Source organism: Phlebotomus papatasi, chromosome 1 (assembly GCF_024763615.1).
Source record: "Phlebotomus papatasi isolate M1 chromosome 1, Ppap_2.1, whole genome shotgun sequence".
In the NCBI taxonomy this organism is placed as follows: Eukaryota; Metazoa; Arthropoda; class Insecta; order Diptera; family Psychodidae; genus Phlebotomus; species Phlebotomus papatasi.
In genome coordinates, this window is record NC_077222.1 from 37,225,431 (window position 1) to 37,247,608 (window position 22,178).

Below are 22,178 nucleotides of genomic sequence, written 5' to 3' on the forward strand. Positions count from 1 at the left end.
TGTTTCATTTTCTTTTGTTGTTTTTTTTAATTTAAGAGGTTAAAGACTTGATCAACCTCTTACTGCCCATAAAGGTTTGTGTAAAGGATGCACAGTACAAATTTCTTATAATAATATAGATTTTCTTTTTTTTTAATTGCAGTGCAGCGCTTCTGTGAGAATCTAAATGTGAACCAACTTGCAATGCATACAAATTCCAATTGCCGCTGAATTTGTGAAATATTGTGAATTTTTGTGTTTGACCAACAATTAATGCCTTAATCAATTTATTTTATACTTTCAATAGGTAAATGTAAAGTGAATGTTATTCGTTGTTTGTAGTCTGACAAAACTTTACGAACAAATGACAAATGTTTTCAGAAGTAAAACGTAGTGTTCAAAATGACGTGGTATTGATTTGTAAGAAAACCAGAGTATTTTGGATGCTATTCATCACATCCAGAAAAATTCAAAATACCAGAAGGATACACAGATAAGCTCCTAAAAATGACAGAATTCTCCCGAAAGCTGAACGGAGAAGAGAATTATTGTGGCAGGAAATGACACAGCTAAAACTTCGCAGTCACTCGTACTAAAGAAGCTTGCACTTCGGAACGACACATTAAACAAAAACCTGCCTAATGGTACTGTTCCAACGACAAATTAACATGTTTCTTTAGAACTCCACTGTTCTCAATTGCTTTTACATAATCAACTTGTCTTTGTGTTGGTTCCTATCTCGACTGCTTTCCCCAGTCCTCGTTGTGTTCTAAAACACAAAACAGTCGTGACAGGAACCAATACAGAGAAAAATCGATTATGTAGAAACACTTAAGAACAGTAGAGTGCTAAAAAATGTTAATTTCTCTTTGGAATATCATAATTCTTTTGGCACGGATGATAAGCTAGAAATCAAAATAATTCGTGTCGAAAAAGAAATATTTACAACTGTGATATTTTGCATTTGCAAGCTAAATGTGAAGTTGACCCAAAACAAAAGAGAAAGATGAGCCGACGGTGGATGATACTCGTATTTTTAGGACATGAATGTCCTTCCGGTGAGCGTCGGTGTATTGGGTGCAATCCAAAATAAAAAACACACAATGTACCAGAGCTTTCGACACCTATCGTGTCTTCTTCAGTGGTTCTTGGTTAGTCTTTCTTTGGATATTTTGTCAAGTTTTGGTCTACTTTTTTACACATCAGTTGTTTGAAATTAGTGCCAAGCCGTTTGATGACAACAAAGAAAGAAAAGAAATTCGCTCCTAACTAATTTCAAACAACTGATGTGTAAAAAAGTAGACCAAAACTTGACAAAATATCCAAAGAAAGACTAACCAAGAACCACTGAAGAAGACACGATAGGTGTCGAAAGCTCTGGTACATTGTGTGTTTTTTATTTTGGATTGCACCCAATACACCGACGCTCACCGGAAGGACATTCATGTCCTAAAAATACAAAACAAAAGAAGATCCGAAACCGTTTGCGTGTTTAATTTTTTACGACATATAAAGACATACGCAGCTGACCAAAAATTTGATGCAGATGAATACGACGCAACAACGCCAAACCACAATAAATTATTTAATTTCAGCACTTGATGGAAATTCTAACAACAAAATCGAAAGGGAAGACAGGTGTTTTTGTAACTGATACGACCCCGCAAATGCAATCAACAAACACCAAAACTTTGGTTCAGAAGCCAGAAAGGGGAAAAGAGAGAAGAAAAACCAAAAGAAGCTTATGATAGCTAAGATTATTTACAGGCGACCTTGAATTGCGTGCAACTCGGGGTGCTTGCAACTCGAAATACGTGAAAATTCGATTGTAAGCTTAATTTTGAGGGGTAAAGAATCGTGTCGAGCAAACTATTCTCGGTGGCAGAAATGGATAATCAGCTCGACTCGATTCTTTACCCCCAATATTCAATTCACAATTGACTTTTCAAGTATTTCGAGATGCAAGCACTCCGAGGTTGCCTGTAAAGAATCTCAGCTACCGTAAGTTTATCTGGGCTTTTTGTACAAGGAATTAAATTTATCCTTGTGTGAAGACTGGTTTTATAAAAAGGTATCTAATGCACTTTAATAGTGATGAAGTTTGTCGGTTACAATCAGTTGAAAATGTCTGATCACAGTAAGAAGAGTGAAATTTAGACACCACAGCAGGGACCTTCAAAAAAAAGATGAAGGAGAAAATTCCTCAAACCCTTCACCCCAGGGCTATCCTACAAAAAACTTTGTAAAACCACTCCTTCAGGGTGTAAAATTTGAGTTTCTCTAAAAATTATGAAAAAATGGTCTTAAGGTAAGGTTCTAAAAATTTGTATAAAATAACAAAATATTGAAAATTCATTGACACCAGGCGATGGGCACCACTTAGGACTACAATTTTGCTCATCTGAGACATCGCGCTCCGATCACTCTAAATGCCTCATTTGTTAGTTTTTGTCATTTTCCAAAAATATAAAATATGTATTTTAGAGAAAATTCCCTAAATATAACTGAGAAAATATCTTTTAAAACTTGCGTAAAACGTACATAAATGTTGAGATTCTTCTTTAAATCGATCGGGGGACCATCAACATAATTTTCATAATTCAGACACATGACATTTTTAATGCATACGCTTATTGATACGTGGTAGTCTTTAGAAAAAGTTAAATTTTATATTACAAATAGTTTTTTTTAGATCATGCGTAACAAGGCTACGGACGCTGGACAAATAAAAAAGTAAATCCAAGAAAGGTATACCACTTACGGGTACTTTACCGATTAAGTCTGATGCACCATGGTTGGAAATTTCAAGATCTTTAAAAATACACCTTTTAGCAAATCGGTTGAGAAATAGGCCCTCCGAAAATTCGATATTGAAATGTTTTTCGAACATATAAATGAAATATTCAGCTTGATTATCTCAAACATATTCGAAAATGAAAGAAGTTCTACGATCTGTATTCTATTTTTCTGTAGGCAGCTAAATAAACCAAAAGGGACAGATAATCCTAACCGGCTTATGTAGGTGAGATTCTTAACGTGAGCTAACTCGGAGTGCATGCAAATTCGATTTAGAGCTGAAGTTGGGAGACGCCATTCAGTTATCTTGAATCAAATTCGTGAAATTATACAAATTTTGTATTTAAACCAAAATATCAAGGATTCGGATGAACTGGCACAAAAGTGATATATGGGTGAAATGTAGACCAGAATGTACTCTATAATTTTGCCGTAGAACTTGATCTAATCGATTACTCAGAAGCCAAGATAAGCGAGGTTTTTTGTTTCTTAACTAGTTTTTTCATCCAGAGTGCCCCAAGTAGTCATTTGTTGAACTTCAACTATATCAAAGAATTGTTGTATTTTGTGGGACTTTCCATTTAAAACCATATTTTAAGTGTCTTTGTGGAGTAGAGGCAGTCAAATTGGCATCTGAGTGATTTCAAAGCGTTATTATTGGAAAAATCAATTTTTTCACACTTAAACGGCAAAATCGGAGTGATAGCGTAGTCTGAGCGGAAAATGATGTATGAACGAAATGTAGAGACAAATATCCTATACAATTATGTCGAAGTAATCATCAAAATCGGTTCAGCGACAGTCGAGATAATTGAGGTTATGTGATATTGAAATTGGTTTTTCGACTGTGGCGCCCCTGGTGTTGGTCCCACGAAGTTAAAATGTTCTAGAAAGTTGTAGTATTTGGTGAGATCTTTCGTTTAAGCCCTCATTCATCAAAATCGGTCACATAGAACCGGAGATATTATTTTTTGAATTTTGTGAACTTTGACCCCTCATATCTCCGGTTCTGTTTTAACCACAGCGCACATTTGCACCATTTTGGAAACGTCCTAGACTGGACTACAACATACTAAAATTTCATTAACTTGCACAATGCCGTTTTTGAGAAAAGTGACTTTGAATTTCGATGAATTTTGACGCTATCGCAGCGCCACCTCTGGTGAATTTTTGAACTTCCATCTGAAAGTGCTCATCGAGACGAAACCAAAAAGGTAAAATTTAGGTCGCTATGTTAATTAGAACCGGAGATAGAGGCCGGTCAATGTTCGAACTTTGACCCCTTATAGCTCGGGTCAGGGGTTTTAGATCGACTTAAGGTTTTTTTTGTTTGATAGGTATAATCAACGACTACAACATAATAAAATTTCAGCCCGATGCACAATGGAATTTTTGAGTTATTCAACTTATAAGATTTAAAAATTTTCTTTTTAATAATAGCGCTCCTAGCGGTGGTTTTATGAACTTGCGATGTTAGAAGGGGAAGTGGCATTTCACGAGAGCTTTCCAAAAAGCCCCCACTTTTTAAATTCTGACAATTAGAACCGGAGTTATGGTCATTTTAAGAAATTTTTTTTGGACCCTTATAGCTCGGGTCAGGGGGGTCGGGGGACCTTAAGTTGGGTATTGATGGAAAGCTCTAAGGCCCAGCTATAACATACTAAAATTTGAGTCCGCTGAATGCCATAGGGGCGGAGCTATTGAGAAAGCAAAAAAAGGGGAGGTCTTCAAAATGGCGGAAGGAGGGGTGGGGGGTGGGGGGTCAATGCACCAAGTTGCAATTTTCACCCGATATATAACCTTTGCCGAAAACCGCAAGTCGATATCTTTTTTAGTTTAGGAGCTATTAAGCTCCAAAGAGCGGCCGGCCGGCCGGCCGGCCGGGAACGTAAATTAGCCACATATATATTCGTGATCAGGAAGTGGCGAAACACATTTTGGCCAAATTTGAGGTCGATCGGACGACATGAAATTTTGTTAGGATTATAGTAGGTGAGATTGTTAAGAATCTCACCTAATACATGGGTTTTGTGAGGAAGGATGGGGTAGAGGGAAAAATAAAAAAGACTGTTTTAATAATTTCTTTACAAAAGTCCTCAATGCACAAATTAGTTTAATAACTAATTAGTGCATGTGGATTTCTGTAAAGAAATTATTAAAACAGAGGACAATGTTCACAATGAGCACACCGAATTAAAGTATGACTCACAATCAATTTAGGCAAAAGCTCCCAATAAACTTTTTCAAAACAATATTGAATTGAATTTTCAAATATAACAAAATTCAACATATCTTGATTTTGTGCAGATTGCTAATTATAATAATTCTCTATCGCTTTGTACATAGATTTATTGATGTATTTTGCAAGACACATTGCTTAGGCAAGTGATTTAAAAAAGCAAATAAAAATAACGCTATGTATATCTAGGACCAATAAGACCGTATATGGATGAATTCTTAATTTCTATTCCTTAAAAAAAATTAAAACAAGCAGACGCGTTGAAGAACTTTTAAGACACTTACTTTAGTTAAACATTCATATTAGGAGTATATTACAGTGCAAAGCAAATATAGATACACTAAGGAAAAATTACGGTCAATGAAGAAAAAACAGATAAAAAAATAATAGAAGAAAAAAAAACAATAAGGCGGCACAAAGCAAGAATCGAACTCGAGACCTTTGCGTTGTAAACACCGTCCGCTAGCCCACTGCACCACGACTGCTCCTGCTGGCTCTAGAACTTTCTTTATCATTAACATTTTATGGAATCCTTTGATAGCTTTTTTTGCAAAGGAAAAAAAAATTTAGCACTTTTTGAGTATGACACGATCCTTATGATCCCTATCCGCGTCTATGTTCTCAATATGAAGCCAATCTGAATTTGATGACTCGATGACCTCCCTTGTTAGATAATGTTGACATATGGGGGAAACGTCAAAGACCGGAAGTCGATATCTCTTATCGTTTGTCCTTTATCCCTGTTACAAATTGATAAAAAGTGGGCTATATAACTTCTCTCTTTTTGAGTTCGAGCAGTAAAAAAATCGTACCCTTCTATCTCGAGCTGAAGGATAAAATTGTCTGGATACATCCCGAAATTCCAGCAGGTACAAAACCCAAGACCTCGTACACCCTTTTAGCCTTCATTTTATGATTAGTGTGATGTAAAGAATATCCATATGCGATGTAAATTGTAAGTAGTACATATTTAAAGATTGTTAGTAAGGTATGTTCGACTGGGCTTACACTCCGCGAAAGGTGCGCTAAAATGACATGTAAACATTAACATAACCTTTGAGTAACATCAATATAATAACAAACATAGCTACGAATTCATGAAAATTGCCAAAATATTCCTAAACCGTGCTTTTCAAAAAATGTCTGAGAATCTTGTGCAATACATAATTGTCCGGAAGGATATTCTCAAAGACCAGGGATTGTATTTTATCATGTCAGAAGCTTGCTTAGTTTGTTCTTCAGTGCACTTTACCTTCCATGAAGATCCTGTTACACAAAAATACTTCAGTGACATCGACAACATGCACAAAGTCGTCCTAGGAGTAAGATATTCATTATCCTTGTCGTTCTTCCTGTAGATAAAGTTAAACTACAACAATTCTGTCTTGTTTAGGTGGACAATGAAGCACAATTGTTAAAGCTAGCCAATGACCTCAAAGAAAAGGATTTTTCTTTCGAATTGAGGACGAATCCGGAGAAAAACATTCCAACCTGCTTGGCTATTAAAGTCTATGAAAAAAGTCAGATAGCTCACATGGTTAAAAAACTTAAGCTTTTGCGGTGATTTTATTCAATTAAATGAATATCAATTGGAAAAAAAGAAAACATAAACTATTTTTTAACGGTTTTATTTATAAAAAATCTTTTTTCAATGAACTAATTAAGGACTAAACTATTCGTTATGATTTATTTTAGTATTTTCAGTAAAGTAGTGAAAGATATCAGTAATTTTAGAAAATTCATTTTTCCAGAATTCGACCTCCTTCTCCAGTCTTTTGTTCTCTTTCCGCAACCTTGCATTTTCTTCGATGAGATCCTGAATAGTCAAAGTAACAATTAAGATTGAAAATGATAGTTAAAAAAAAAAGAGAAACGCTACCTTTTTAGTTTGAGGACTTTCATTGGGAACCTGATCAATAAATTCAATTTCCTGAAAGGAATCAGATTCACTGAGTTGAGGGCTCTGAGCTGATAGATTTTCTATACCAGCATAATTGCCTAATGGATCTTCCGGATCAAACTTTTCCTCGTGAAAATCGTCATCATTTGAGCAATTTGTTGATAGAAAAGACTCAAAAGATCTTTTCCGGTCAGAAGAAGTCTCTGTGACTTTGTTATCCTCTTCTGGGGAACTAGAAGTTGATTCTAGTATAGGTAGTTCAATCGTAAAAGGGGATGCGTCCTTTGTATTCGTTTGGAATATATTAGTTGTCTAAAAAGATAAAAAGAAAAAAAAATGATAAATGTGCTAAACTTCGGAATAATTTCATATCACTTTTTTTTAGAAGTGTTGTTTGGGACTTTTAAAACTAGTTTATAAGTACTTTAAGTACTTTAAAAATTAATAAAAAACATTGATTTGAGTAATATTCCGGCCACTTTGAATGGAATTTCGGCCACCTTGTTCATGAGTACTTTGTGGGAAACTATTAATTGGAAATTTAAAAATGTACTGCACGAGTAATATTTATTTTAATACACACCATCCCCATTAGAACAGGATGACGCTTCAAGAATGCATTGTACCAAGCTCGGCCTGGGCGCCCATCAGTGAACCTGTTCTTTATATTCATCGTCGTACAAAGCATTTGGATAGTGTCCAAAAGCTGATCTTTCGTTATTGGATGCCCACTGTCGGCCATTTCAAGAACCCATTTTACCAAGAGATCCTCGTGTTTGCGAGAAAGAGCCAGAGGATGACCCACAGATCCCTGGCTTCTTCCGATTATTTTATCCCGAAGAGTTGTCCTTGGTACACCAAATTTACGCGCAGATTGCCGTAGCGAATTGCCCTTTCGGAACGCTTCCAAAGCCTTTTCCATATCATCTTGTTCATAGAGACGATTCTTTTTTCTTTCCTTGGGCATTGTACAACTTAGAAATAAAAGAAAGTAAAATAAATAGAAAGAAAAGTTGAGGAAAGCAGAAGCAAAGGAAGTGGCCGAAATAGTAAACAATACCTCACTAGATAGACAATGTACACAATTTCTATTTTTTTTCACACGAAATATGTGATCCAGCTGGGATATTTCACTCTGGATCTAAATAACGATTGACTATTTACATAAATAAACACTACTTTTAATGAATACTTAATAGAAAACCTCGAATAAAACCATTTGTACTTCACCACAAACCACAAGACCTGCTACCACATACAAGTGATCTGTCACTTTTTTTTGTAAACTCTTTTCACACTGAAGTTTCGACAACACTTTTTTAATTCAAATTATTTCCAAAGTTCAACGGTTTTTGTCTCAATACATTCTAAAAAAAAATTATTTAAACGAAACACAGTATTACTATTCGAAGATTGATGGTGTCCCTTCCAATGAAAATTGTAAAGGAGAAATTTGAGGAATTTTTTTTCTTGAACATTTTGTCGCTTCTACGTTATTGACTTCTTTGTGTTATAGTTGCTGTCATGACAGTTTGATGGTTTAACATGCAACGAAGACTGAAGAAAATATACTCGTGATAGAAATCAACACGAAAAAAGTCAATAATAACGCAGAAGCTTACCAAGAAAAACGTTCAGGAGAAAGATTTACTTTTCATTGAAATAGCAGGAATAGCAGAATAAATCCATAATGTTAATTAATTTAATTGCAATGCCGAAGTTATACTCAAGGTGGCCGAAATTCAATACTTGCAGAAATTCCTAATTCAGAAATTGCAGAAATTCCTAATTTTAATATACCAAGGATAACATTAACGTAGAATACTTGAAATGGTTTTACTAAATCGATTCTAATTACTGAATTTACTATATTTCTACAAAAAAAAAGTTGGCTCGACGCGATTCTTCACTCCCAAAATTGAATTCACACTCAATTTTCTCGCATTCCGAGTTACAAGCACCCGGAGTTGCATGCAATTACTTTGTCGCTTGAAATGAATCTCATATTATATTGGTTTTTAAATGAATACCTCTATAAAACAGGACTTGAAGCACTCCAAGTCTTCGTTTGTGATTTTTGGTCGCTTTTCGCTGGAATTATGTACTATTCGCACCATTCCCACAGAAACTTCTGGGTTTCTCTTCAAAAAACCTTTGAACCAGTACCTTCCAGGGAGGTTGTTGGTGAAGGGTGACGGAACATTTTTGTTTTTCACCAAAATGCTCACAATATCCTGTATTTCGGATTTAACGACAGGATTTCCAGATCCAGCCCTTTTTACGATCCACTGTGCCAGCCTAGATTCTTCAGATTTACTTAATAATAGAGGTGAACCAGTGAATTTTTCTTTTGGTTGTCTCCCGGAAAATTTATCAAGCAAGGTACTTTTGGGCACTCCGTATTTCCTAGAAGCTTTTGACCCAGATTCTCCTGCCTTCATGGCTTCCAACGCCTTCTGCAAAGCTTCATTTGAATACTGTAGTTTTTTTGGCATTTTCTTAAATTTTGTATTCAGATGAAAGAACTTTTAAAATTTATTGAATTCAATGAAATTCACACTCTGGGAAGTTTTACTTTCACGAGATTTTCACAACAAAAACATAACCTATAAAAATGGCCATCATTGACAGCTTGCTTGATATATGCGGTGCGGGCGATGTCATCGTTTGTATGATTATGAAATTCCCGCGAAAACACGCAACATGTAACGGTCAGTGGGTCGGTGTCGGTGGTCGGATATGAAAATACTTCGCAAAATTCATTCTAACAATTTGTTTTCAATATTACCGACCAAATTAAATAAAAAACCGCATTGATAATAGGGTCAAAGGAACGTCTATTGACACTTTAAGAACTTTCGTAACTTTCCTGACTGATATCTTCTATTGTATTAAATTTTTTTGTGTTTAAATATTAACTTATATCAACTTATTAATTTGACTACCGTTCAGTATCATTCACTTTTCTCAAAATGTTTGAAAAACTAAAAAAAAACTGTATTTTTTAAGATCATGCCATATCTATTGACACTTTCGGTATCTATATTGACACACGAAATTTGAACACCTATTGGACACTTTTTCTTTACACTTTTGATTGAGATTTTGGCTGAAAACTTCCTTATTGCACTGGATGACTCCATCTGGGGGACTGCCAACCAGGGAATCTATTAAATCTCCATCCAGAATGCCCCGTCCTTCCGTAAGAAACTCTTCCTCACAGAGATTTCTGTAAATCTTATGTCCCTTCACAGCAGCCATTCTCGTGATGATAAACTTCTCTATCCTCATAATCTTACATTGTATTCCTTACAGGATGCAATGGGCAGCTTTTAGATTTATAAAACTTGACACTCTCCTTAAGAATTCTCTCTCAACAGCTTATAGACAATACTGTTTCCATTGGGGCATCTCTGGTGCAGTCGAAATTTTTGTCACGCATTAGATTTCTGCAGTGCTAGAGCTGAAGGAAGTTCTACTATAAAAATATCACCAGTAGCAAGTCACCAACAAACATTCTTAGTCTTTTTTGCGCACAAACACTTAACTTGTTAGTAATTTCACTATTTCTTTCACAAAAATGCAGCAACTTTGTTTACTTTTATTCATTCTTCTTATTCTTCTTCATCTATCAAGCTGATACAAAAGTCCGCGGCAATCTGTACCTGTCAATAGACGTTGAAATCGACGATTTTGTCTTGGTTTATTGACACTGTAATTAAATTCATTTTAATTAAAATAAATTGATGAAAATTGTGTATTAAATTAAAATTTAGTTATTTTTTGACTGTTATGCAACAGATATACGTTCATTTTATTAAAAAAAAAAATAGAAAAAAAATATTTTTGTAAAAGCTTCTTTCTTACACTTTTTCATAAGAATCTTGAAATTTCTCCACGTCGACAATTGAAATTGCTTAAACCTTTTTAAAACCTTCTTAAATTCGCAGAACAGTTCTAGAAAAGGGTAGGTTAAAGGAAAGCAGGTCAGATTATATGAATTTCAATAGATATAATAAACAATTTATATTAAATAAATTTCAATGTTTTGATGAGAGTGTCAATAGGGGTTCCCTGTCGAACAGACGTTCCTTTCACCCTACAAGTAGAATCACTCAGTAGGGTAGAGTCTACACTTGTGGATGTTACAAATTTATGGACAGCTCATAGAAATCTCTATTTTTTACATAAAATAAATGTTGGAAAATTACAATATTAACATTATTTGATGGCTTATCTTTAACTACAACTTGAAAACTAATTTCCTTTAATATTTAACCACAATTCTAATTGTTTTAAGAAAAATATTTTGCTGATGCGATAATTGATTAAAAATACATGAAATTGTTAAGATATTTGCTAACGCACTTGCAAATTTTAATGCCAAAATTTCATATATTTTATCGAAAATATATAATGTTATGCTTTTGATACTCTTTCATTAGTTACTAATTTTCTTTTTTTATTTGATTTTTTTTAGATATTTTGGTATAGAATTAAATTAGGAGATGTCCATAAGCGTAAATTTATTTGAGGAGATTATACACTTATGGACGTGATATTTTACGAGTGGCGCCCTCACAAAATTTTATTATTGGAGCATTTGTCATTGTCAATCGTTCTGATAAGTTTTTTCAATGGAGTTGAAAAGGATTTCTGGCAAACAATATCAAGTAAAATTTAAGGTAAATGTTTGATATCAAGTGGAAAAGTGTTGTGTATAATCCTGTTAAAAGATTTTCAGAAAATTGTAGATTTTAAACTAAATGTTTGTATATTTTTCAACATAACCTAACTTTTGACTTCAAGAACAATGACACCTCCTAAAAGTGCAAAGAAAACAACAAAAAACGGCAGCTATAATCCTGCCAAAGCGACATAGAAAGTCTCCGAATAAGGTAATAGGTCATGGAGGATATCACAGTGCTTTAAAAAGGAAAACGCGAGAGGAAATTGTGAGGTGGATTTTCTATTCTGTTAAGTGTAGTTTTCTCATAACTTAAAATGATACTAGCCTACTACTAAATTGAAATCAAATCGAGTTTTATCATTTTGTGTTGCTTTCATTAGTTCTTTAATGATAAATCTCTGTTAATTGTTCTTTAAGCCAAGATGAACTTTTTGGCTGAAAATTGGACATAATAGTTGTCAGGGATGAAGTGCAGTGCTGTGCTAGTGGGTGCTAAGATCAGCGAAAGCTTAAATTCGAGGTCTTTACTAAGAAAATATTTTTGATATCCTACCACTAAACAAAATAAAATAAAATGAAGAAGTTGTCGTTATCGATCTTGATAAGATTCTTTACCGTTTACAATCTCATGATCTGTGGTCCGAGGTGATATCCAACCTCATCAGATCGAGCCCAATCTTTGTATATACTCGTTTTGACAGGAAAAGAAAGATATATCGGCAAGGAGGTGGTCCGTGGTGCAATAAGTAATAGCTCCTCCACACTAAAGAACTTTATGTCCATATTGAAGCAAATTTCCTACGCTTGTGCAGGAAAAACTCTTCAATATGGACATAAATTTATCTAGTGTGTAGAAGCCATAAGAGCGCTCGGCTTTTGGGCGGTGTGACTGAACCGTCTAAACTCAGCGAGCACAGTTACACTCAGTCCCGACATTATTAGGGGGAACTGGGGTAGTAGTTAGGGGAAAGTGCCCATGCTTGATACCTTTGGAAGCTTTGTAGTGACTAATTTTCTATGTTTCACAATATATATAAAGAGTTTTTTGGTAGGAGGGAAATATTATTTGTAAATCACTCACCAATTTTATAATACGTCTTGCTCGCGTCGCGGTTCGTCTTAAACTAAAACTCCTCTCTCCGTCTCTCGTCGCTCCTCGATTTTTCGCGCGGATTGCGCCATCTATTGACTATCCTACACGGCCTTTCCTGATACTACATCCGCCCCGGATGTACCGCCTAGCCACTTCTTTAGTAGATCCGCTGATCCATACGTCGCTTCTGGTCCATCGAAATGACCTGTCTTCTTCAGCTTATACCGGTCTCTCGGCAGGATCTCGGTAATCTCATATGGCCCAATGAACTTCGGTTTCACTTTTGAGCCAGTCTCGAACTGTGTTTTCTTGAGAGCTACAAGATCACCAGAATTGTACTCTCGTGCCGGCTTACTCCTGAGATTGTACGTCTTTCGGTTCTCAGTCTGCACCTTTTCAATTCCTAGTCGTGCTTGCTTTCTTAACTCATCTCGTTGCTGTCCGAATTGAACTCGCTGCTCTTCTTCGAGAATTTCAACAATTCTCTGGTCCTCTGGGTGCTTCATCTTAACACCGGTCATCACTTCGAACGGCGTAGTCTGGATACATCTCTGATAGGATGAATTGATATATTGCTGAACTCTTCCAACAAATTTAAACCATTCGTCTGGTTTGTCGATTGACAACTTCGTCAGGGTAGGAATAATGATCCTATGCATCCTCTCAACCTGCCCGTTTCCACGGGGAACGCCTGTAGCAATATGATGCAACTCAATCCTTCTATCTTCGCAGTACTTCTTGAATTGTGTTGAGGTAAATGCCGTCCCTCTATCGGCTATAATACGTCTCGGATCACCAAATACCTCAGAAATCACGTTTACCTTCTTTAGCGTCTCGTCTGTTGTTGTAGATTTCACAGGGAATATCCACACAAATTTTGAAAATGCGTCTACTACCGTCAGAATGTAATTGTAGCATTTCCTCGTCGATGGCATTGGTCCTAGATGATCAATGTGCAGCGTATCTAACGGCACTTCTCCTTTGGCTATGGGATGCAGTTCTCCTTCTCGCTTCCCGCTCTTCCGCTCAGCCAAAATACACTGAATGCAATTTTCAATGCAACGTCGTATCTTATCGTCAACACTCGGGATATAAAATTCATCTTCGATGAGCTCTTTGGTTTTCTTCACCCCAAAGTGTCCCCTTGCATGCATTCCATTCACAATCTCCATCTCCATTGAACTTGGAATGACAAGTCGCTTCTTATCGTCTTTCTCAACATAAAGGATTCCATTGCTGCAGGCAAAATCTTGATACGGGCCACTCTCAAGTGCTGTTTTTATAGCCTTTACCTTCTCGTCATGATTTTGTGCAGCTTTCACCTTTGAAGTAACGTCATCTGTCCTCTTGACTATCATCACTGTCGCTCTGGATAGAGCATCCACGTGAACCATCCGTTCAGCATTTCGGTGTTCAATCGTACAGTCAAATTCTGACAGTTGTAATGCCCATCGTGCAATTCTCGTGTGAAGTTCTTTCTTCGCCATTGTCATCTTGAATGCGGAGCAATCTGTGACTAACTTAAACTTCACTCCAAGCAGATACACTCTAAACTTCCTTACGGCTTCCACAACAGCAAGAAATTCAAGCTCATATGAGTGATATTTCTGCTCAGCGTCATTCGTCGTCCTGCTATAATAATAGCACGGGTGCATCTTTCCGTCTTCATCCTTCTGCATAAGAATAGCGGCAATTCCCATTTTGCAGGCGTCTGTGTGAACTTCTGTTTCGTGGTCTAAATCAAAAAGCTTAAGCACCGGATAGTTGGCGAGTAGCCTCTTGATTGTCTCAAATGCAGTCATCTGCTCGTCGTTGAACTCATACGGAACGTCTTTTTTCAGTAAAGAACTCAAAGGTTTTGACAGCACGGCAAAGTCTTTGATGAATTTCCGGAAATATGAAGCTAAACCATAAAATCTCTGAAGCTGCTTTGCTGTCTTTGGGACTGGATATTTCAGTAATTTCTCTACTTTAGCCTCTGACGGCTGAATCTTGCCCCCACTGACAATGTATCCCAAAAATTCAACTTCTCGTCTTAGAAATGCACATTTCTTCCAGTTGAATATGAGACCATTCTCCGCCGCAACTTCTAAAACACGCTTCAATTTTTCCATTCCGTCTTTTTCGTCATCAGCTGGTATGATTAAGTCATCAACAAACGTCAAAAGTACGCCCTCTTTTATCAAATTACTGAACACGGAATTGATAAAACGTCCGAAATTATTCCCACTTATGCACAGTCCGAAAGGAGTCTTCATGAATTCGTACTGGGCATCATGCGTCACGAAAGAAGTATATTTCCTACTCTCTTCTTCTACTGGGACATGGAAATATGAATTCTTCAAATCAAGAGTGGAATAAACTCGAGCTTTGGACAATTTATCCAACTGATCCTCTATTATCGGCATTGGGAATCGATCCTTCACGACCTTCTCGTTTAATTCACGATAATCGATACACACTCTATAGGACCCGTCTTTCTTCTTTGCCAGAACAACAGGACTGGCGTAATCGCTTGAGGATTCACGTATAATCCCTTCATCTAGCCATTCAGCTACTTGCTTGTCAACAATCGTCTTTTCGAGAGGGGCTAGGCGTCTTGGGCGCAGGTACACGGGTGTGTCATCCGTCAAATTAATCACAGTTTGTGTACTTACATCTTTCGGCTTCTTGGGATGGTAGTTCCCAATCATCTCTCGAATCTCGTCAGCATATTCTTTCGGGCAATTGAGGACATCATCCTCAATCTCAATCCTCATGATTGATGCGACATCATCCGTCATAAACTTCGTCACTGGATCGTCTTCATGTGACACGTCTGTCACAACATCGTCTTTACCCACATCTCCGGATGGAGCATCAGCACACTCATCGTCTTTGGAATCGTCTTTAGAAATCTTTGGCTTGATACTCACATGTCCTGGGGTAATTGTGTAGTCGACACTCTCAAGGAAATTCCTTCCTATCAACAGCTCAGGATCCATGGCATTATTCCTCACGATGTGGCACAGGAACTGGAATTCTTCTCCATCAATGGTCACTTTCAGCATCACTTCAGCCTTGGCTTTACCATATGCACCTCCAAAACCACGCAATTTCACATTAGATGGTTCAGAATTCGCACAAGACTCTTTCACTTTGTCCCATAGACACTCTTTCATCAAGGACACATCACTGAAACTGTCAATGACACCAATCACTTCATGCACATTGATTTTCATCGGGATCACGTCGAGCTTTTTCTTCATATATTCGATCATATTCACTTTTGCAACACTTTTCTTCGCTTTTTCGTCCTTTTTCTTACAGTCCTTGGCGATATGATCGAATCCGTTGCATCTAAAACACTTAAGACCTTTGTCCTTATCAGGACAGTCAGTGGACTTATGTCCTTGTTCCCCACAATTGAAGCACTTCACTGATTTGTCACCACTCTTTTTGACACTTGGCTTCTTTTCGTCGTTGATCGTCTTTTTCTCAGCATTTTTCGTCTTTAATTGCAGCTTTCCGAAAGTTTCCAGCTTCTTCTTTAACTCCTGAATACTCGTGGCCTCGTACAGCATCGTCTTCTTGGAAATATCACCGGGAATTCCATCACAAATATATTCACACACTGTCACTTCATCGACATTTCCAGCCTTTGAAATACGTAGCATCTCGTAAATGTAGTCTAGTAGACTCTCAGAAGCTTCTTTCTTCCGATTTTGCAACTTGCGGTGGATATCAGCAGCACTCAGCTTCAGGGCAAACTCCTTGAGTAATGCTCGCTTTAATTTAGCCCATGTTGACAATCCACTTTGTGTGAAAATAAATCGTCGTGCTGTTCCAGTCAGAACCTTCTTGCACATCACCAATTTCTGAAGATCGTTCAATCCCACTGTCTCAGAAATGTCTTCGAAATCACTAATCCACATTGTGATATCTTGTCCATCACTGGCACTGAACTTCTCCATGGAATCTTCGATGTCTTTGAGGCTAAACATCCTTCCATATCCATCATCGACACGAGTACTGGGTGTTGAGGTCTTCTTCCTCTTCTCCACGACTGTTTCGAAACCTTCAAAATCACTTTCATCGTCCGTCGAACCCATATTTGCGTCTTTTTTGGATTTTCCTCCTTTGTTTACATCTTGAGGAGCGTCGTTCGAATCACCTTGGCCGTCACCATCGTCATTTTGTGGATTTATTTCGTCGAATTCCACAATGCGCTGCGCAAGTGTTGATTTATCACTGTCTTGAGGAAGTCCTCTTCGCTCGCACTCAATAGCAAGCCCCGTCTTCGTCATCATTGTGACCAAATCCTCCACTGTTTTGATGTTGGTCGCCATCTTCTTTGTTTTCGTCGTTCACGTCACTTTTGGCACACACGAATTGGGCAACACTAATTCTCGTTCCACAATTTCGCTGTCCCACGCGTCGTTTCCACACTCGGCTTTCGTCGTTTTTTCCAACACCAAGATGCCGGAAGTCGTCTTTTCTAGCCACGCGGACTCGTCTTATCCAATATGGCTCACTTTTTTGCACCTTCCAGATGAAATGTGCACGTCTTTTCGTCGTTTTGTACTATGAAAGTACCGTCTTCAGAGTCCAGAAAATTCGCGATTTTTCGTCTTCACGTCTTTTTGCGTATCGAGCACTACTTTTCGCGACCCGAAACACTACTTTTCGCGATTTTTCCGACTATGCGTCTTTAGCGATTGCACGCGTCTCGCACAAATCACTTTTATCGTCTTTTCGTCTTAAGGCACGGCTATCCTTATCACTTCACAAATGATATTTCACACTCCTATCCCGGTTGAGAGCCCCCATAAAGAGTTTTTTGGTAGGAGGGAAATATTATTTGTAAATCACTCACCAATTTTATAATACGTCTTGCTCGCGTCGCGGTTCGTCTTAAACTAAAACTCCTCTCTCCGTCTCTCGTCACTCCTCGATTTTTCGCGCGGATTGCGCCATCTATTGACTATCCTACATATATGTGGTACATCGCAACCAAATTTTAAAAACTATGGGAAAGTGGCCAGATTTTAAAATATATTACGGAGTCACGTTTATAGAGAAACATAGGAAAAATTTAGTCATTACGAAGCTTCCAAAGGTATCAAGCATGGGCAATTTCCCCTATTATTAATCGTATCGAGATATTTATTACAAGGTAATCATTTTTACAATGTCATATCCCGTGTTGGAAGAATCTGCGAAGTCCATTGTAGACCGCCCAGGAGCGCCTTCCCGTAGTGTGGTGAATGCTTCTTCCATGCTTCAGTTGTTGGGCGAGGCGGTGCATTTGTATTACGTTATATCACAGTGAAAATGTCTTTTTCTAAACATTCAGATCTTTGCACCGGGTGGGACTCGAACTCACAACAGTGAATCGAGCCGGGGAATCGATCCGCTCAAGAGCCAACGGTCTTGCCTATTGCACCACTGATTCCCCGGGGTAGTAGTAAACAGGGGTAGTTATAAACACTGATTTTTTTCATTAATTTTAAGACTACAGCATTTGGGGTAGATGTAAACAGGCAATTTCCACGTAATTGTAGATGTCGTGAATGTAGAATGGATGGCAAAATATTTTGTCTTCTTCTTCTTAATTTCATTCATTTGACAGTTGCATCTCATGGTGAGAAATTTTTCGTTGTCCCGCTCAAAACTTTTTAGGAAGAAAACGCAGAAAATACTCTTAATTTCTTTCCTTTTTCTAGATAAAATGAGAAACTATAAGAAGTAGAATATTTACGTTAGTAGAAAAAATACGCTAGCATTTTCTTTCCAATTTCACAAAATGAGTAGGTAAAAGAGCGGGAAATTGACCTTCATGCGAAATGTCTAATTCATTGACTACGAAAAAATTGGTGGCGCGCTGTGTTCAATAAAAAGTCACATGATGTCAAAATACAGTAGACTCTCGCAAATTCGGCTCTTTTAAGATCGGGCTACTTATTAATTCGGGCAGCGGTTACATTTGAGAAAAGTTTGTTGTCATTTTTCAAGTTTGATTATGATTATCAAATGAATCAAATGTGCTCAAATTTGGCATGGTTTGTCTTAGTTCCCAGCAACGAAAGAGTTCCCTGTTCGACCTGTCGCGACGGTGGCGGCCTCCCAAATGTTCAGAAAGTGGTGGCCATCAAAGAGAACTATTGCTTCAACCGCGTTCGCTTTTTCCCAGCCCGTAAGGATTTACATTGGACCGAACCCTGTTCCGAACGCGTTTGCTGAACGATGTTCAAACAGGGAACTTTCGTTGCTGGGTTTTGATGTGATTTTGCATTATTGAGGGATTTTCATGCAATTTACGTTATATATGAGTGTGTAAACTCAATATCTATATGCACATGAATAAAAAATCGTTGCATTTCAAAAACTTTGTCGCCCGAATTTTTGTCTAATTCGGCTGACATTTCGGTCCCATATGCCCGAATTTGAGAGAGTCTACTGTATGGGGAAAATCCACTGAAAAATGTCTTTGATTTGCATATTTTTAGTTTTTTGCTATTTTAATTATTCTTTGTAAAAAGTGTAGTGATTTTTTGAAAAATAAACAGTCTTTATATATCTCTTAAGTAATTAAAATAATTGAAAGTGGTGCAAAGTTAATTTCAATGGTGGAAATAAGGGTGTTTACATCCTCCCCAGAAAGTGTTTACTTCTACCCCAGGTATTTTGTGAAAAGAGAAAAATGCACAGTGACACAAGTTTTATTTTTATGGAAAACTCAATTGTTTTTCAGCATCCGCATTACCCTCGGATGTATTGCCTATACCCAAGGGTAAAACATGAGCTAAGAAAGATTTTCCAAAAAATCACGGTGTCCTTGGAAAATCACCTCAAATTCGCATCTATCGAAAATGTTTACATGTGCCCCAGTGGCCCCAGTCTACCCTATGCACTTCGGGATTATGCACCTGACATACAATTATGCAAGTTTGCCTAATTTTGAGAGTCAATTTATGAAATCATTTTTGAAATATGCCTGAATGTATTACTAGTGTGTGACGCGGGAAATTTGAAGACACTATGCGTATTTTTCAGTAAAAAACTTTAATTTCTTTTATTAAGGTAAAAATTTTAAATATTCTAACAATTTATTGTATAACTATAGCGAAAGTTCTTCCAAAAATGGCCAAATTTATCATAATTTGTTGATGAATTTCTTTTTAAGTTGAATCTTTTTGTTCTAAGTTTACTCCGCGCGAAATTCGTTCAACGGCCGATTCAATCAAAAGAAATCGCCTGCGAGGTATGCAAATTTTCTCGATGCATAAAGCCATTTCGCGCGTTTTTTTCGATCCCAAAAAAGTGCATAATCCCGGGACTGAGTGTACCTAAAAAACAGTGTTTTCGCCATATTTTTGCTGAATTAATCAGCGAATTTATGTTGACCGATCAGCAGTTTCCGAATAAAAAGTGCTAACCAAATATATTGAAATGGTACTGCCTTCCGAGTGTTGTTTTAAGTTAGAAGAATTCAGCTGAAGATACATGTTTTCAGCTGAATTGAAATTAGTTAGCATTTGGTGCTCGCTAAGGGGCATATTTTTCACACATATAGTAAACTGTATTGCAAGAATCGCAACAATGTATAAAATGGCAATAAAAGCCCAGTACAGTAGACTCTCTCTCAATCGGGAATATGAGGCAAAATGTCATCCGGTTTAGCGATAGAATTGAGCGTCAAAGCCTTTGTAAATTCCACAAAAAGCGCTCAATTATAAAGAATCACGATAAAATAGGAAGAACTACAGCGAATTTGAACAAATTAGATTCATAATTAAACGTGAAAATTGTCAACAAAATTTGTCGCCCGATTAAGAAAGAGCCGATTGAGCGAGAGTCTACTGTAAATCAATTAATAAAATTATAGCGACAAACTCTTGAACATCGGGTAGACGAAATGTAGGTGATACCTGATCCTGGGATAAAAAAAGCTTGATCGTTTTTTAACCCACTGATCCGAGCCATAAAAAATTAAAATGGATTTTAAAATGCCCGTAAATCCCGTTCTAATTGACAGAATTTGACGATTTTGAACAATCTGGAAAGGTCTCACTACATGCTGCAACTCTTTAGATTTTAGAATATATTAACTCCGTTCTACCACGGAAATTCTACCGTTGAAAATTCTATGTCGAATATTTCGAAATACCCATTTTCATTTACGATGAATTCAATATATTGAAGCGGAAATCCAAATTTGTCGAACGATAGACCCTACCCAAACCAAGGGATAATAGAATTAATTCTATTACCCCTTGAGGACTAGAGCTAATTTCAAGGAACCCAGGGAAACCACGGAAAACTTGAGGAACACATATTTTTTTTAGGAAAGGTGGGTCCTCACTAATTTTTCAAGTAACTCGAAGAAACCGGAAACTCATACCATTTAACGAGGAACTCACGGAAAACCCTTACATTTTTAAAGGGAACATAATAAATATTGCATATTTTGAAAAGTCGGTCAAAGTAAATTTCCAGTGTTATACTTACACGATGTAACGTATTGTTTTCTGCTATCCTTTCCTTAATTTCCGGATGACGCTTCAGGAACCCCGTATACCAGGCATACCCTGGCCGTCCCGATGCAAAACTGGTCCGCAAATTCATATTCTTACACAGAACCTCCACGCTATCCAGCAATTGGTCCTTTGTGACTTGTGTATTCCACTTGTTTGCACATTCCAATACCCAATCCGCTAGGTTCTTTTCCACTTGCTTTGGAAGAACTGTAGGCGCTCCTATCTTTCTGTCTCCAGGATGTTTATCGCTCACTCTGTCAGACAAAGTGGACTTCGGAATCTCAAAGATTTTGGAAGCCTTTCTCACGGACATTCCCTCTTTAACAGCTACAACTGCCCGTTGCAACTGTTCCTCCGGATAATTTAGGATCTTCCTCCTCTTCGTTGACATGATTTTATTGTACAATAAAACCAAATTTATTCACTGAAGTCATGAAAATAATAAATAAATAAAATAAATGAAAGAGACATGAAATCAAATTAATTTTCACTTCATTTACCTTCAAATTCCAGAAATATTTCTGATTCTCCTTCTAATTGGATTTATTTCCTTTGATATACGTACACAGTGTACTTATTAATATTTCATTATTTTTTTATGCTTAAAATATTAAAAATTCAAGCAAAATATTTTGATATTTAGTAATACTAAATTAGTAGGTAATCATCTCTCTTCCAAAAGACAAGAAGCATAACAGTAAAATTGACAACTCAACTCAATCCACCGTGTTGAGGAGGTTATGAATCTCATACAGGCATGCAAACCATTCACTTTTAAATCTTGCGCTTCTTGCGATTGTAAAATAACGATTTTTGCTTTCGTATACCTCTCCAAAAAAAGCAACTCAATCAAATCAGGGGTGAAGGTTTAATAACTTATCGATTTTTCGATCCTATCGAATCGATAGTGTCGATAAATCAATGTCTGATAGATTTACTGAATGACGAATTTTTAAACATTT

General features: G+C 37.0%; 1 protein-coding gene across 2 annotated transcripts; it reads right to left on the reverse strand.

The window, feature by feature from the left end:
* Window positions 1-6,561: 6,561 nt before the first annotated feature.
* On the reverse strand, window positions 6,562-21,929 carry LOC129799015 (uncharacterized). Of its 2 annotated transcripts, none has more exons than XM_055842596.1 (4): window positions 21,717-21,929; window positions 21,188-21,640; window positions 6,894-7,226; window positions 6,562-6,830 (listed from the first exon to the last, which is right to left on the reverse strand). In XM_055842596.1, the coding sequence occupies exons 2-4, from the start codon at window positions 21,605-21,607 to the stop codon at window positions 6,687-6,689; spliced, it is 897 nt and encodes a 298-aa protein (XP_055698571.1). In that variant the 5' UTR covers window positions 21,608-21,640; window positions 21,717-21,929; the 3' UTR covers window positions 6,562-6,686. The 2 variants fall into 2 exon arrangements, with proteins under 2 accessions (XP_055698571.1, XP_055698570.1); XM_055842595.1 differs by lacking the exons at window positions 21,188-21,640; window positions 21,717-21,929 and adding exons at window positions 7,498-7,888; window positions 9,081-9,524 and having other exon boundaries at window positions 6,624-6,830.
* Window positions 21,930-22,178: the final 249 nt, after the last annotated feature.

Bases quoted from the DNA above. Each gene is read 5' to 3' on its own strand.
- LOC129799015 (XM_055842595.1), bottom strand. From the start codon at position 9,409: ATGCCAAAAAAACTACAGTATTCAAATGAAGCTTTGCAGAAGGCGTTG. The intron at 7,889-9,080 runs GTACTGGTTCAA...TTTATTTCTAAG, and splicing joins ACCAACAACCTCCCTGGAAG to TTGTACAATGCCCAAGGAAA. The intron at 7,227-7,497 runs GTGTGTATTAAA...TTATCTTTTTAG, and splicing joins ATCCTGTTCTAATGGGGATG to ACAACTAATATATTCCAAAC.